The sequence below is a fragment of the Ambystoma mexicanum genome, chromosome 12, assembly GCF_040938575.1.
Source record: "Ambystoma mexicanum isolate Mex_15411 chromosome 12, UKY_AmexF1_1, whole genome shotgun sequence".
Taxonomy (NCBI): Eukaryota; Metazoa; Chordata; class Amphibia; order Caudata; family Ambystomatidae; genus Ambystoma; species Ambystoma mexicanum.
Window position 1 is genome coordinate 1202271060 of NC_090936.1, and position 14542 is coordinate 1202285601.

General features: G+C 45.2%; 1 protein-coding gene across 10 annotated transcripts in view; it reads right to left on the reverse strand.

Annotated features, from left to right (window-relative positions):
- The window catches only part of SLC16A7 (solute carrier family 16 member 7), a 504734-nt gene that overhangs the window by 230459 nt on the left and 259733 nt on the right, over positions 1 to 14542 (reverse strand). For all 10 annotated transcript variants that reach the window (XM_069629859.1, XM_069629854.1, XM_069629851.1 and 7 more), the window contains one exon: positions 8396 to 8629. In XM_069629859.1, coding sequence (XP_069485960.1) covers positions 8396 to 8600 — 205 coding nt within the window. In that variant the 5' untranslated portion in view covers positions 8601 to 8629. The remainder of the gene's footprint in view (positions 1 to 8395; positions 8630 to 14542) is intronic.

Consider the following 14542-nt stretch of genomic DNA (forward strand, 5'->3'; position numbering starts at 1 on the left):
GGTGTGGGCCTGGGTGGAGAATGCAGTGAGAGTGGATGTGTGAGACAGTGTATGAGAGAGTGAATGTATATGAATGTGATAGTGTGTGTGTTTGAATGTTCTGGGTGGGTGTGGGCCTGGGTGGAGAATGCATGAGAGTGGATGTGTGAGAAGGTGTATGAGAGAGTGAATGTATATGAATGTGATAGTGTGTGTGTTTGAATGTTCTGGGTGGGTGTGGGCCTGGGTGGAGAATGCAGTGAGAGTGGATGTGTGAGACGGTATATGAGAGAGTGAATGTATATGAATGTGATAGTGTGTGTGTTTGAATGTTCTGGGTGGGTGTGGGCCTGGGTGGAGAATGCAGTGAGAGTGGATGTGTGAGAAGGTGTATGAGAGAGTGAATGTATATGAATGTGATAGTGTGTGTGTTTGAATGTTCTGGGTGGGTGTGGGCCTGGGTGGAGAATGCATGAGAGTGGATGTGTGAGAAGGTGTATGAGAGAGTGAATGTATATGAATGTGATAGTGTGTGTGTTTGAATGTTCTGGGTGGGTGTGGGCCTGGGTGGAGAATGCAGTGAGAGTGGATGTGTGAGACGGTGTATGAGAGAGTGAATGTATATGAATGTGATAGTGTGTGTGTTTGAATGTTCTGGGTGGGTGTGGGCCTGGGTGGAGAATGCAGTGAGAGTGGATGTGTGAGAAGGTGTATGAGAGAGTGAATGTATATGAATGTGATAGTGTGTGTGTTTGAATGTTCTGGGTGGGTGTGGGCCTGGGTGGAGAATGCATGAGAGTGGATGTGTGAGAAGGTGTATGAGAGAGTGAATGTATACGAATGTGATAGTGTGTGTGTTTGAATGTTCTGGGTGGGTGTGGGCCTGGGTGGAGAATGCAGTGAGAGTGGATGTGTGAGAAGGTGTATGAGAGAGTGAATGTATATGAATGTGATAGTGTGTGTGTTTGAATGTTCTGGGTGGGTGTGGGCCTGGGTGGAGAATGCAGTGAGAGTGGATGTGTGAGACAGTGTATGAGAGAGTGAATGTATATGAATGTGATAGTGTGTGTGTTTGAATGTTCTGGGTGGGTGTGGGCCTGTGTGGAGAATGCATGAGAGTGGATGTGTGAGAAGGTGTATGAGAGAGTGAATGTATATGAATGTGATAGTGTGTGTGTTTGAATGTTCTGGGTGGGTGTGGGCCTGGGTGGAGAATGCATGAGAGTGGATGTGTGAGAAGGTGTATGAGAGAGTGAATGTATATGAATGTGATAGTGTGTGTGTTTGAATGTTCTGGGTGGGTGTGGGCCTGGGTGGAGAATGCATGAGAGTGGATGTGTGAGAAGGTGTATGAGAGAGTGAATGTATATGAATGTGATAGTGTGTGTGTTTGAATGTTCTGGGTGGGTGTGGGCCTGGGTGGAGAATGCAGTGAGAGTGGATGTGTGAGACAGTGTATGAGAGAGTGAATGTATATGAATGTGATAGTGTGTGTGTTTGAATGTTCTGGGTGGGTGTGGGCCTGGGTGGAGAATGCAGTGAGAGTGGATGTGTGAGACAGTGTATGAGAGAGTGAATGTATATGAATGTGATAGTGTGTGTGTTTGAATGTTCTGGGTGGGTGTGGGCCTGGGTGGAGAATGCATGAGAGTGGATGTGTGAGAAGGTGTATGAGAGAGTGAATGTATATGAATGCGATAGTGTGTGTGTTTGAATGTTCTGGGTGGGTGTGGGCCTGGGTGGAGAATGCAGTGAGAGTGGATGTGTGAGACGGTGTATGAGAGAGTGAATGTATATGAATGTGATAGTGTGTGTGTTTGAATGTTCTGGGTGGGTGTGGGCCTGGGTGGAGAATGCAGTGAGAGTGGATGTGTGAGAAGGTGTATGAGAGAGTGAATGTATATGAATGTGATAGTGTGTGTGTTTGAATGTTCTGGGTGGGTGTGGGCCTGGGTGGAGAATGCATGAGAGTGGATGTGTGAGAAGGTGTATGAGAGAGTGAATGTATATGAATGTGATAGTGTGTGTGTTTGAATGTTCTGGGTGGAGAATGCAGTGAGAGTGGATGTGTGAGAAGGTGTATGAGAGAGTGAATGTATATGAATGTGATAGTGTGTGTGTTTGAATGTTCTGGGTGGGTGTGGGCCTGGGTGGAGAATGCATGAGAGTGGATGTGTGAGAAGGTGTATGAGAGAGTGAATGTATATGAATGTGATAGTGTGTGTGTTTGAATGTTCTGGGTGGGTGTGGGCCTGGGTGGAGAATGCAGTGAGAGTGGATGTGTGAGAAGGTGTATGAGAGAGTGAATGTATATGAATGTGATAGTGTGTGTGTTTGAATGTTCTGGGTGGGTGTGGGCCTGGGTGGAGAATGCATGAGAGTGGATGTGTGAGAAGGTGTATGAGAGAGTGAATGTATATGAATGTGATAGTGTGTGTGTTTGAATGTTCTGGGTGGGTGTGGGCCTGGGTGGAGAATGCAGTGAGAGTGGATGTGTGAGAAGGTGTATGAGAGAGTGAATGTATATGAATGTGATAGTGTGTGTGTTTGAATGTTCTGGGTGGGTGTGAGCCTGGGTGGAGAATGCATGAGAGTGGATGTGTGAGAAGGTGTACGAGAGAGTGAATGTATATGAATGTGATAGTGTGTGTGTTTGAATGTTCTGGGTGGGTGTGGGCCTGGGTGGAGAATGCAGTGAGAGTGGATGTGTGAGACGGTGTATGAGAGAGTGAATATATATGAATGTGATAGTGTGTGTGTTTGAATGTTCTGGGTGGGTGTGGGCCTGGGTGGAGAATGCAGTGAGAGTGGATGTGTGAGACGGTGTATGAGAGAGTGAATGTATATGAATGTGATAGTGTGTGTGTTTGAATGTTCTGGGTGGGTGTGGGCCTGGGTGGAGAATGCAGTGAGAGTGGATGTGTGAGAAGGTGTATGAGAGAGTGAATGTATATGAATGTGATAGTGTGTGTGTTTGAATGTTCTGGGTGGGTGTGGGCCTGGGTGGAGAATGCAGTGAGAGTGGATGTGTGAGAAGGTGTATGAGAGAGTGAATGTATATGAATGTGATAGTGTGTGTGTTTGAATGTTCTGGGTGGGTGTGGGCCTGGGTGGAGAATGCATGAGAGTGGATGTGTGAGAAGGTGTATGAGAGAGTGACTGGTGGGTGAATGATGAGGGATGTGATAGTGTGTTCTGGGTGGAAACACCGAAGTTAAACACATCTGCGGTTCGTGTGCCATCACTCCAAGTGATGTCACTTGTGGGCGAGGTCAAATGACATCCCGTCCTGTGATGTCAACAGAGGTCAAGGGTCTTCCGCTACTCGCAGCATTTTGGTGAAATGACGTCTCTGATGCCATGTGCTTGCACTGTAAAAATAACCAATTGAGGGTTCTCAATTTTCTGACCTGGGAAAGATGACAGGAGTAGTCACTAGTGCGATTTGAACCAGTGACTGTAGGTCACAAACCGATATCTAAAGCAAAGGCTTCATATGAGAACCTACATTAGTAACCCTGTATTGACCTGTGGCTCCTCCGATTGGACAGAATGATCTCCAGATGTATGCCCCTCAAGACCGGTCTGCAGCTGTGTGCCACCACTACTCCCTGTATGCCTGTTTCCGCCGTTCCTCCGACACTGCTCACTGCTGTTCCTTCATGTGGCTCTCATTTTCAGTGCCTCTCCACTGCCATTTTGCCCAACCCGGTGACAAGTCACTGCAATTAAGCACTCCATAGCCCGCCTCCCCTACGTGCCGGACCACAACATGTGCTCCTGCAATCCATGTTTGCTCGGGACTAACTTGGTCCTTGAGCCCATAGCGTCTGGACACTCCTCCCTCTGGGTCTATAAACCTATATTAACTACCTCAACACATTTAAAACCAGACTAGAGACACACAATTCTAGAGTCGCATGCGTTTATAGAATTCGACATTTGTGTGGGAAAACTTAATTTTTATTAATGGCCTGAGTACTTAGCTTTCCACAGTTCATCTGTTATAGAATCCTAGAAGGCGTGCATCTTCACAGATGGGCTGCTATTGTTACAAGACATTTATTGTAGCAATTAAATGTTGTGAAATGGTAATATTAATGGACTGTGTGGTAAGTGATTGCTCTTCTAGACCGAATGGCTTTCATTGCTGTCAGTTCATCCTAAATATGTCAAAGAGAAGACGATAATATGCAACGGAGCAGCAGGTGCCGCTTAATTGCTGCAGAAAATGGCCGCCTTACTGCAGAACTCCTTCCCATTGTCTGCAGTGTTGTCAAACGTCCCACTGAGATGAGGAACGCGTACACTGCGCGATCTATCGTCTCATCCGAGCTCAGAGGCACTCCACGAAAGACTCGAAAGCATAATAGGCGCAGTGAGGAGGGAAGTGTGCTCCCTCCCTCGCATGTTCCGGTAATGCGTGCCGCGTGCCGCCGCTACTGCCAACACGACAACGTATGGGCACGGCCTTTACAATGTGGGGCAAAGAGTCTGCGCCACAGAGGCAGCTTCAGAAGTTGCTAGGCTGCCACTTGTTACACTAGGCCGTGCTTCTAGCCCATGTTGACATTGTGGGTGTGACAGCCTTTGTACCCAAAATTGTAGGCAGCAGGCGTTTCATTGAAAGATATGAGAATGCACAGTCACTTAATCTTAAACAACCAAAAGAAGGAAGTCCACTAATACATGTACGTATGCGTGTTTCCAGACGCACGGTGTGAAAAGTATCAGTTTTGGCCTTTGCCCATTCTAGTGCCTAGCGGAGACTTTTGCCCATTCTAGTGGCTAGAAGGAAGATGCACTGGCAGTTCTTAGGACTCAAGGCGCATCACACGCCCAAGTACTTGCACCATTTCCCAGCTCTTGATAAAATATGTGCAGGAACCTTCACAAAAACAAAGCTGACGCTAAATCGCCAAGTGCACTCATCCTGTTGGACATCAAAACATGCAATGCGAGCCCGCTAGAAAGACGGGAGGACATTGGTTTAGAAGGAACGCCTCTCCGCTGGTTCACCACCACATCACTTCATTCCTCCCCGACTGAACAGAAGCAACACTCATGTCCTGAGCTTTTTATTTATTTTGATGATAAAGTCTTAGGATGCCTTGAACTCCTGGCACCGTTAATTCAGAAGCGACCCAAAGCTAAAAATCAGCAGAATAATTCCTGCTATCCTCCGGATCTTGCTTAGATGAAACAAGTGCGACACCAATTGGAAAGCTGGTGGCAGCTTCCCACTTAAACGTTCATAAAAATGATACTGGCAACATCATTTATTGTGAGGAACTCGAACATCCGCACAGAGAGAGCGTACTCTCCTGGGCTTTTTGATACATGAAAACGAATGAAGGGAGATCAACCTCCGAGGACTGTGTGAGGCCATTCCGCACACAGTCCATCCGCTTCCTGCACAAAACGCATAGTCACATGTACTACAGGCACCGTTTTATTTGTGGGTCAGAGACACTATAATGGAAATATGCCATCAATGGCTTTGGCAACCCAGAAAGGCACTTCCTTTCAGAGAACTAATACATGTCTCATTAGACGGGATCTCCTCACCACCCTATGCCCTGTCGCCTTGTGATCCCCCCGCAGTACACCACCCCCAAGGTCAAGATCAGGAAGCATCTGCCTTTCCCTGCCCACCTGGGAGGAGACTTTAGGCAAGGTTTTATTGAGGATCCGTAGAATTCTTCACAATAAACACACATCAATTAAATTGATCAAATTTAGATTGTTAACTATGAAGAAAACAGAAATCAGAGTGACAGACACATATCCAGTCACAACATCACAACATACTCTACTAACAGACATATACAACAGGGGAAAACAAATAAGACCTCAATTAAGATGTTTTCACTACACACTAAAGGACAAGAGAGATTCTTTACAATGAGAAACAGATTTGAGGTTGTCACGATTTCTGAATCTCTGCCCGGTGAGTGTGGGGTGCGGCAGGGTTCCTCACTAGCCCTCATCCCTTCTAATGTGTGTACCCAGGCAGTGGCCAACCGTGTTCACTTATATGGAATCAAGTTTTACAACTATTCAGAGAACACTCGACTCCTATTTCTTTTGGACGGGGGCTTGGGAGGTGCATGTTTACCACTACTGTGGGGATTGAGCACCACCGGCGAGAATAGAATTCTGGCAAAATCCAGTTCCTCCTAGACGGGGGAGCAGACCTCTGGAATTATTCAATGGGGCCCATGGCGATGAGACGTTTACCCTCACCTGCCCGCTGGGTGAAGAACCTAGGAGAGACAGTGGATCAGGCCAGCACTTAAATTCCTCCAGTGCTGTGGCTAGAAGCGATTCCTTTCAGCTTAAAAGGTCTTCACGCAATTATGCCAGTCCTAACCCACAGGGTGTCAGTGGTAACTGCGCCTCTTTCGGAAAGGAAGCATTTTTGCAACTCGATCTATGTGGGCTTCCCCGATTGGCTGATCAAACGACTTACAGACTGTTTTGGATACTGCGGTGCCTCTTCTCTCATACCATCCATAGGCCTCTGAAAGATTCACTTTCCTGCCAATAGATCACTAAGCCAACTTAAAGTTAATTTGCTGGTCCATTGGGTCCCCCACTTGTTACTCTCTAAAGATCACCCTTACTTTCTACCCACTCCTCTAGGGTGCAACACCACTCTCTAGTTGAAGGTGCCCCACTTCTGTCGAAGGAGAAAGAGTGACAGAGGATGCTTGGTCCCGGTACCATGTATCTGGATTTCCTTACCATTTAGAATGTGATCTACCATAGATCGCCTTGCATATATATGCATCTTAATATCCCATGTGTTCACTTGCTACTCTGGTTTCATTCTCCCCTTCTCCTATGTTCCCCACTTGCCCCCTCCACCTGCTCTGCTATCACCAGCGCCCAGGGACCCAGGGACCCAGGGGTAAAACAGCACTTTAGAAATGCGCTCAACATAACAAACTGTAAGGGAATTCAAGATTTCTAAGGCTGATTTAGACAAAGCTTCTGACAATGTGTTTCTTTAAGAAATTAGGAACGCACAGGCACAGATCACTTATATTACATATATGAAGCCCCAAGCCCCCGTCCCACGAAAAAATACTGAATTATAAACTAAATGTTTTGAAGAAAGGGCCTTAAAAGTGATTTGAACTTGAAAGGGAAACACAAGGCATCTTAAACCTGGAGTGATTTAATAATTTCTTATACATCTGTGATCTGATCGCCATTCAGCAGTCACAGAGGTTTACTACCTGTAGCATTTAAGGGGTCAAGATTGCTTTCAGACTTCCACTTTCGTATACTTGATCTTACCCAGCCTAACCAATCAGATGTCCCCCAACTAGTAAGTTAGGGGACATGCAGGATCAACACAGATGTGGTTACTTCTCTCAGAACTCGTATCTTCTTGAGCTGTGTTACAAAACCAAGAAAGAATATTTGGATCTTAACACCGAGCGACGTAAGAAGGGTCCACTTAATGACCTATGAAACTAGTGGCGTGCCAAATGACACACACATTTGAAAAACATTCTGACTGAACATGTCCTAAGCTAGTGAACATTCTTTCAAAATAATGTAAGTCTTACTCAATATTTAATCAATAAGAGATTAAATGAGACCGCCCCCGTCTCCCAATCTAGGCCGCTTTTATATTATTAGAATCAGTCAAGGCAGCTGATCACGGAACCTACATGTCAAGCAGTTCTAAACCAGAAAGAAGGGGAACATGCATGGCAACAGTAGGATCAAAGTACTTTCATTTATTGTAGTAGAGATTTGTTGATGCTAGTTTGTAACTTACCTCCTGCGTACATAAGATGGAGGAGATTGATGCTGTGACTTACCTCCTGCGTACATAACAGCCAGCATGATGGAAGAGATCCACGCTGTGACTTGCCTCCCGCATACATTACAGCCTTCGTGGTGGAGGAGATCCACACCGTGGCGTACCTGCTGCATGCATAATAGCCAGCACAATGGAGGAGATCCACACCGTGGCATACCTGCTGCATGCATAATAGCCAGCACGATGGAGGAGATCCACACCGTGGCATACCTGCTGCATGCATAATAGCCAGCACAATGGAGGAGATCCACACCGTGGCATACCTGCTGCATGCATAATAGCCAGCACGATGGAGGAGATCCACACCGTGGCATACCTGCTGCATGCATAATAGCCAGCACGATGGAGGAGATCCACACCGTGGCGTACCTGCTGCATGCATAATAGCCAGCACGATGGAGGAGATCCACAGCGTGGCGTACCTGCTGCATGCATAATAGCCAGCACGATGGAGGAGATCCACAGCGTGGCGTACCTGCTGCATGCATAATAGCCAGCACGATGGAGGAGATCCACACTGATTTACCTGCTGCGTACATTACAGCCAGCATGATGGAGATCCACACTGTGACTTACCTCCTGCGTACATGACAGCCAGCATGATGGACGAGATCCACGCGATCTCGCTGTAAGTCGTGTGGAAGATCTCTTGGATTTCTTTGAAGAACACAGTGATGGCTTTGGGGAATGCATAGGAGAATCCAATGGAGATGAAGGCCCCAAAGACCACCACCCAGCCCCATCCTCCATCAGGGGGGGCATATTGCACTGGTGGTGGCATCTTAAGTCTTGTTCAGTGCTCCTAACAGGCTGTAAGACATAAGGAAACAAGAGTGATTTAGAAACAGTGGTCCCCCGGACAGCAACACACAGGGGCAATGCAGGTGACAGCAACACCATGAGTTCCGGATAAGAATATCTAAGAAAGTGTCTTGGATGACAGTGGCAATTTCAAAGGCAACATAGAGGGAGGCCTTGAGGCGATGCAATACAACACAATCATGGGAAGAGCAGGGGAGATGGTGGGTGGAACGAGACAGGAGGATTCTATCACCATTGTACACATGCTTTGTGTGGTCTCTTTTGGAGTACTGTCTCGAGTTCTGAATTTCACATAGAAATTAGAACAGATAAAGCATCCACTGGCAAAGCCAGCCTTTCTGGCTTGGGTGTAGGCACAGGATTAGCATTTTCCAAGCACCGCCATAATGCTACTATCTGACCCTAAGGTGGCGACCGCTGGCAAAAGGTGCTAGTACTTGGCATATTATGGCACTGCCTGGCCAATGAATATCTAATGCCCATACAATAGCCAAAACGCTTGGCTGTGTTTAAAAAAAAATGGGAATTCAGTGAAAGGAGCAGAAGCAAGGACCAAAGCTTATAAATTGCTAAAGCCCAGCCTGATTAAGATGGTGGTTCATATCTGCAGTTAAGCCATTACTTTTCAGGGGGTGGGGGGACTAGTCAGAAAGCACAGAGCTAGAATCTATGAGATCACAGGGAGGGCTGCGAAAACATGTAATCTAAAGATAATATGGAAAACAACATGTAATAAAGCCTTTGAGCCAAGTCAAATTGTATCCATGATTATGTGGGGCTGAGGCACATTTTCATTGTTGATTTCTTTAGCGCTTAATGCTGGAGTCCTCCAGCTTGTAAGTGCCCAACCAAGTATCAAACCCATGTTGCACTGCAGGCAAGTGTGTTGCCCCTGTTCTAGCCACCCAGGTACATCACCAACAATAATAATAATGAGAGTCGACCCCTTTGGTAACGTGCATGCAATCGATGGGATGCAGAATAACTCCGGAAACAAATAATTGGACCAACTCAGGAAGAAGACAAAGGTTTCTGTTTTATTAACAATTATCTAAAACGGGGAGTTACAATGGACATCAATGAACGTTCGCTCGAGCTCTCGGCGCATCTTACAAAACATTACATTAATATAGTAAAGATTTTTCATACATGACGTCATACTACGTGGCAAATAAGAAACACCTACAAGCGATTAAAATAGGATCAAGGGGAACATCTAAGTATACCTTCTATAAGGGGTTGCGTGGTGACTGGATATCTACTATCAGGTGGGCAACTTATGCCCACCTCTAGTGCAAGTCATCTTCATCTCTGTTAGGCAAACAGTATATCATTGGCTCTAAAACTATAAGGCCCTTCGTTATATGGCCCTCTACAATTGGTTGGCACACTCATGCCAGTCTGGATCATTCGGCTCCCTTAGCAGCATGTAAGCTGAAACCCAGGTGCCAGGAGGTGGACTTGACTGTACCTCCCTACCCAATTAGCCCAACAACTCTCATCACCCATGCCTTCTGCCATGAAGATTGTCTTTGAACTTGGCCTTGCAGAGTATCCTTGTCTCTAGGAAAATAAAGGAGTGCAAGCACGCACTATCGTCGTTCTAGAACTCCTTGCCCAACTCTATTTCTTTCCTCGGTTCACGTGACAGAAGACCACAATTCGGACCATTTTGCAGCATTTAATTGTCTTAAATGAATAAAACTTGGCACTCATGGTGTTCTTTCTTTGCACCTTAACAAGGGTTGATTCAGCATCTCACGTTCACCGCCTTCAAGAATAGAAAACCAGTCTTGGCTGCTTCAGCCTTGACACCAGGCCAGACAGCCCGTCCAAACTCTTCCACGATCTCGGCTAATTCTTGCTGCGTCAAAGCACTCAGCGTTTCTCTCCATGTGTCTGGGCTTAGTAAATGTGTGACACTGATGTCCAGCTTCAATATAATGGCGGCTGCGCCTGCAGTCTAGTCACTACGTATAGCCAGCTTCTATGATCACTTGATCTACTTGTGTTGCTGCATCTGTAGTTATTGAACGGCTTGCATTTTCTGCAGTGCTTCTCACACGTGCAATCTCCTTTGGGCATATGACAATTGTTCTTGATTCTTTATCTTCGGTTTCTATAAGGTCCTTACATTCTCTTCTTTAGTTAGTCTTCTCTGTACATCACACTCATCGTTTGTGACATCACCAGATTGTCATCTCTTCAGGAATCCATTTGATAGGGTCTTCTTAATGGATACCTTTTCTCGAATATTCACTGCAAAATGGTCACAACTCCTGTTGTCAAGCATGGCACAATTTCAGGCTTCCAACATACAGGTGGTAGGTGGGCGGGACTCCTTGCAGAGGCATTCGGCTGCTCCTCTACAATAATAATGATAACAATAATAAAATAATAATAATAATTCAAGTCGTATTTTGTTAATAGGATGTGTGCATACAGAGCTAATTAGAGCAATGCTCAAATATTTTACATTTATTTATAATGAATAGACACACATTGTGTCTTCTTAAACTAAATAAATGCTGCATTATTAACGCCCCAGATAATGTGTAAGGATGTCTTTGTTTAATAAGCGATGCTTACTCTTGTTAAACTTTACCACCAGCCTAAGACATTTCCTGCAATTTCAGAAATGCGCTACAAAGGTTGGGAAATTGGACAAACCCTTTAAATGGAAATGGCTCTACTGTGTAAATAAGCGGGAGAATGGACAGCATAATTTCAGTCTTACTGGCCCCAATACAATAACCGCAAAGGAAGGTTGAATGCTCTGAAATTGCCCAGCGTGCTGTATGGGTTGAAAAGGGTCAATCAACTGGTAGAATTGGGCATCATTTCCTGTGAACATTTTTCCAACACTGTGTGCTGTAAATGAAGTTACTGCACCCCTACGCTTGCTGCTCTGCGATTGTACGAGGCAGATTGTTAATAGTGACTGAAAAATGTGCAGAGGCAATTGGGAGAGAGCAGGCCTCAGCTCTGTCATCTCTCAGGCTCTAGAACAAGCCAGGTGACCTTCCCCCATTTTGATGGGGATTTGCGTTTTTAGATTGTCTTCACTCATTTTAATGAATGGCTACAGGGCCTCTATGCCCACAACTCGCAGAAGCGAGATCAACAATTCAGACAACTAGCAAAGGGCATCATTATGAGTTGGGCTAGTTTTTCTACAGGAATACCACCAAACGTAATTACCAGCTGGTTGTATTTCTGAATAATCACCCAATTCAGAGTATACCACTGGGTCAGTGGTCATGGCACACCCAGCAGTATTCAAGCAATGCCAACTTTTATATATGTATATATGTTCCTCCTCATCATCATCTTCAAAGATAGAACCCATCTGCCTAAAGAAATCAGATCTTGGAACGGGTTGGAACACTTTAGGCTCAGGAATAGATTTTACAATCTTTGAGAGCCAAGAGTGCTCCAATGAGGTTGAAGGCGTTGAAGGTTTTGACGGTTCATTCAAAACTGTTGACGAATGCGTCGACACCTCATGTTGCCTCGATGGCTTAATATGAATTATATGCCTTGAAGGTTCATGTGACAAACATAAATGTTTCGATTCCTTCGAAGAAGGCTTCAATGCCGTTAGTGAATGTTTTTGAGGTAACAGACACCAGCTTGTTTTTGTGTGTCGAGGAGGATTCCTTTGATTTATGTCGAGGAACCTCTCTTCTCAGGCTTTAAGGCACCCAAGAAAGGGACACACTGGACTCCCTAGCGGTCTCAAAAACGCCAAGCAGTGGCCACTTTTCTCACACTCCTTTAGAGGAAAACTCAGAGAAGTGTGTCTTTTAAAAATGTCTAACATTTTTAAGCAGATGTTTTCTAAATCAGCTGGAGTAGAGTTCGTTTTTGGGCAAATAACTCTTTCAGAAGAGGAAGATGAAGACGAAGACGAGGAATTACAACACCATTTCTTACCCTTTTTATGGAAAGAGGATGATGTATGTCATGAACCGGACCTCGAACGTCTATGTTTTGAAAGTTTTTTAACAGGCGAGACAAGGGGCAAGGGGTGGGTATTTGTGGGAGGGCTTACCTGCATCGTGTTTCTCCTTACTTTCCTGCAAGGCCTTAACCGTCATCGACTGACAGAAGCCACAGTCATCAACCCTGTGGCCCGATCCCAAGCACCACAGACAAACACGGTGCGGGTCTGTAATCGACATCTTCACCCCACAGTCCAAACACCGCTTGAAGTCTGTCTTTTGTGTGGAGGCCATTCTCGAAGTAAAAAGTAGTTTAATCGGTGAGGTAAACAGCTCCGAATAACGAATAAATGTGGAAAAAACAGAACTGAGCTCACAGTCAGTGCATGTGCCAATATATATCAGCCTCAGCGTCAAAAAGGTTCCTACGGAGATCGTCGAGGACCAAGATTCGACGCTGCACAACGCTCGGCCCTATGAAAACATTTTCTAAAGCAAGCTACAAGCAGACTTGAGTATATCAAAGATGAGGAATATGTGGGAGGACACAATCTATTTGTAACATTCATTTGTACATTGACGTGAAATCGTGGAGATGTAATTATGAGGTGATGATTGATATATCTGTATAAAAGTATTATTTTAAACCATATATAACTAAATCAAAAGTAAAAGAAAGGAAATGTGGTACCAGGCCGCTCGTGTCTGCTTTGCTATATGCTCCTTGAAGCAGAGTGTCTGTCTACATAGAAATCGAGGGACTTGGGACAGGTGGACAGCTGAGGTATGTAGCTCTTGAGGATCCCATCAAAGAGTGAGGTCTAAATGTTAGGGTGTTCTGTGTTGTTGGTCAGCAGCAGGAATTAGATTCATGAATTGTTCTGGGTGCATCAAAGTTAAAAGGGATGGACTTAGGGTGGCAGAGTGAATAGTGCAAGGAAAATGCTATAGTCTTTTTAACCCATTGCACTACTCTCTCTGCCAGTCAACCTTAGGCCTCATGCGGCCTCCGCCAGCACAAACCTCCAGACTTCCATGAACAGCTGGCTTATTGGCAGACGTCAAGACACAGAAAACATTCCTCTTTCTCTGTTACTCAGAAACAGTGCTCCAAAGAGAGCCATGTGGAAGTGTTAGGATGCACGAAACAGGTTGAATGTCTTCATTAGTATCTACAAACATGGCTTTGTACATTTGATGTGCACACCTAACCACGGAACATACCAGTTTCTTTTAATGGAATTCTGCCCAACCGAGTAAAAACGTTAATCCAGCTGCAAATACTTTTTGTTGATAGTGTCTACTTGATCTTAGTGTTCATTGTTACACAAGATAGATGTCAGCCGTCGAGGTACATAGGACCTTTTGGGGATTTCCTAGGAGTGGGGTGAGATATGAATGGTCTAACAAACAGAAAGGGGGTGCCTCAGAAAACCAGAGGCCAACTTGTGAGAAAGAAGGTACATTTGAGGAATCCCAAGTGTAGGGAACCAGCCCAACCAGAATTGCCAGCCTTCTCCACATTTTCACACCCTCCAGCCCCCCACACAGATGTAGCATGCTCTTTGTGGCACCTCTTCTGCCCTCACGTTGGCAGCATAGAAGTAAAGGGGCCACGAACACGGAGCAGACACTTTTGCCAGTGTCTCAACGCCTGGCTCAGTGTTTGAGAAGCGGGATTAAGCTCAAAAATGGGACAGTGGTACTTTGCCATTCCCCATGCTATCTGCCCTTTTCACTCATAATTCCATTAGGACTAAAATAATTCAACAAAAACTAAACCAAGGACCAGAAGGGAATGAAAATAAAATGACATTTGAAAAAACTTGAAAAAGGGTTTCAGCAAAAATTCAAAGAAATTGTGATTAAAATGATGAAACTCTAGATCATTCCAAACTATGAATTTGGTGGGTTAGGGAAAAGTGGAATTTAACACCTTCTTGACAAGAGTAAGGCT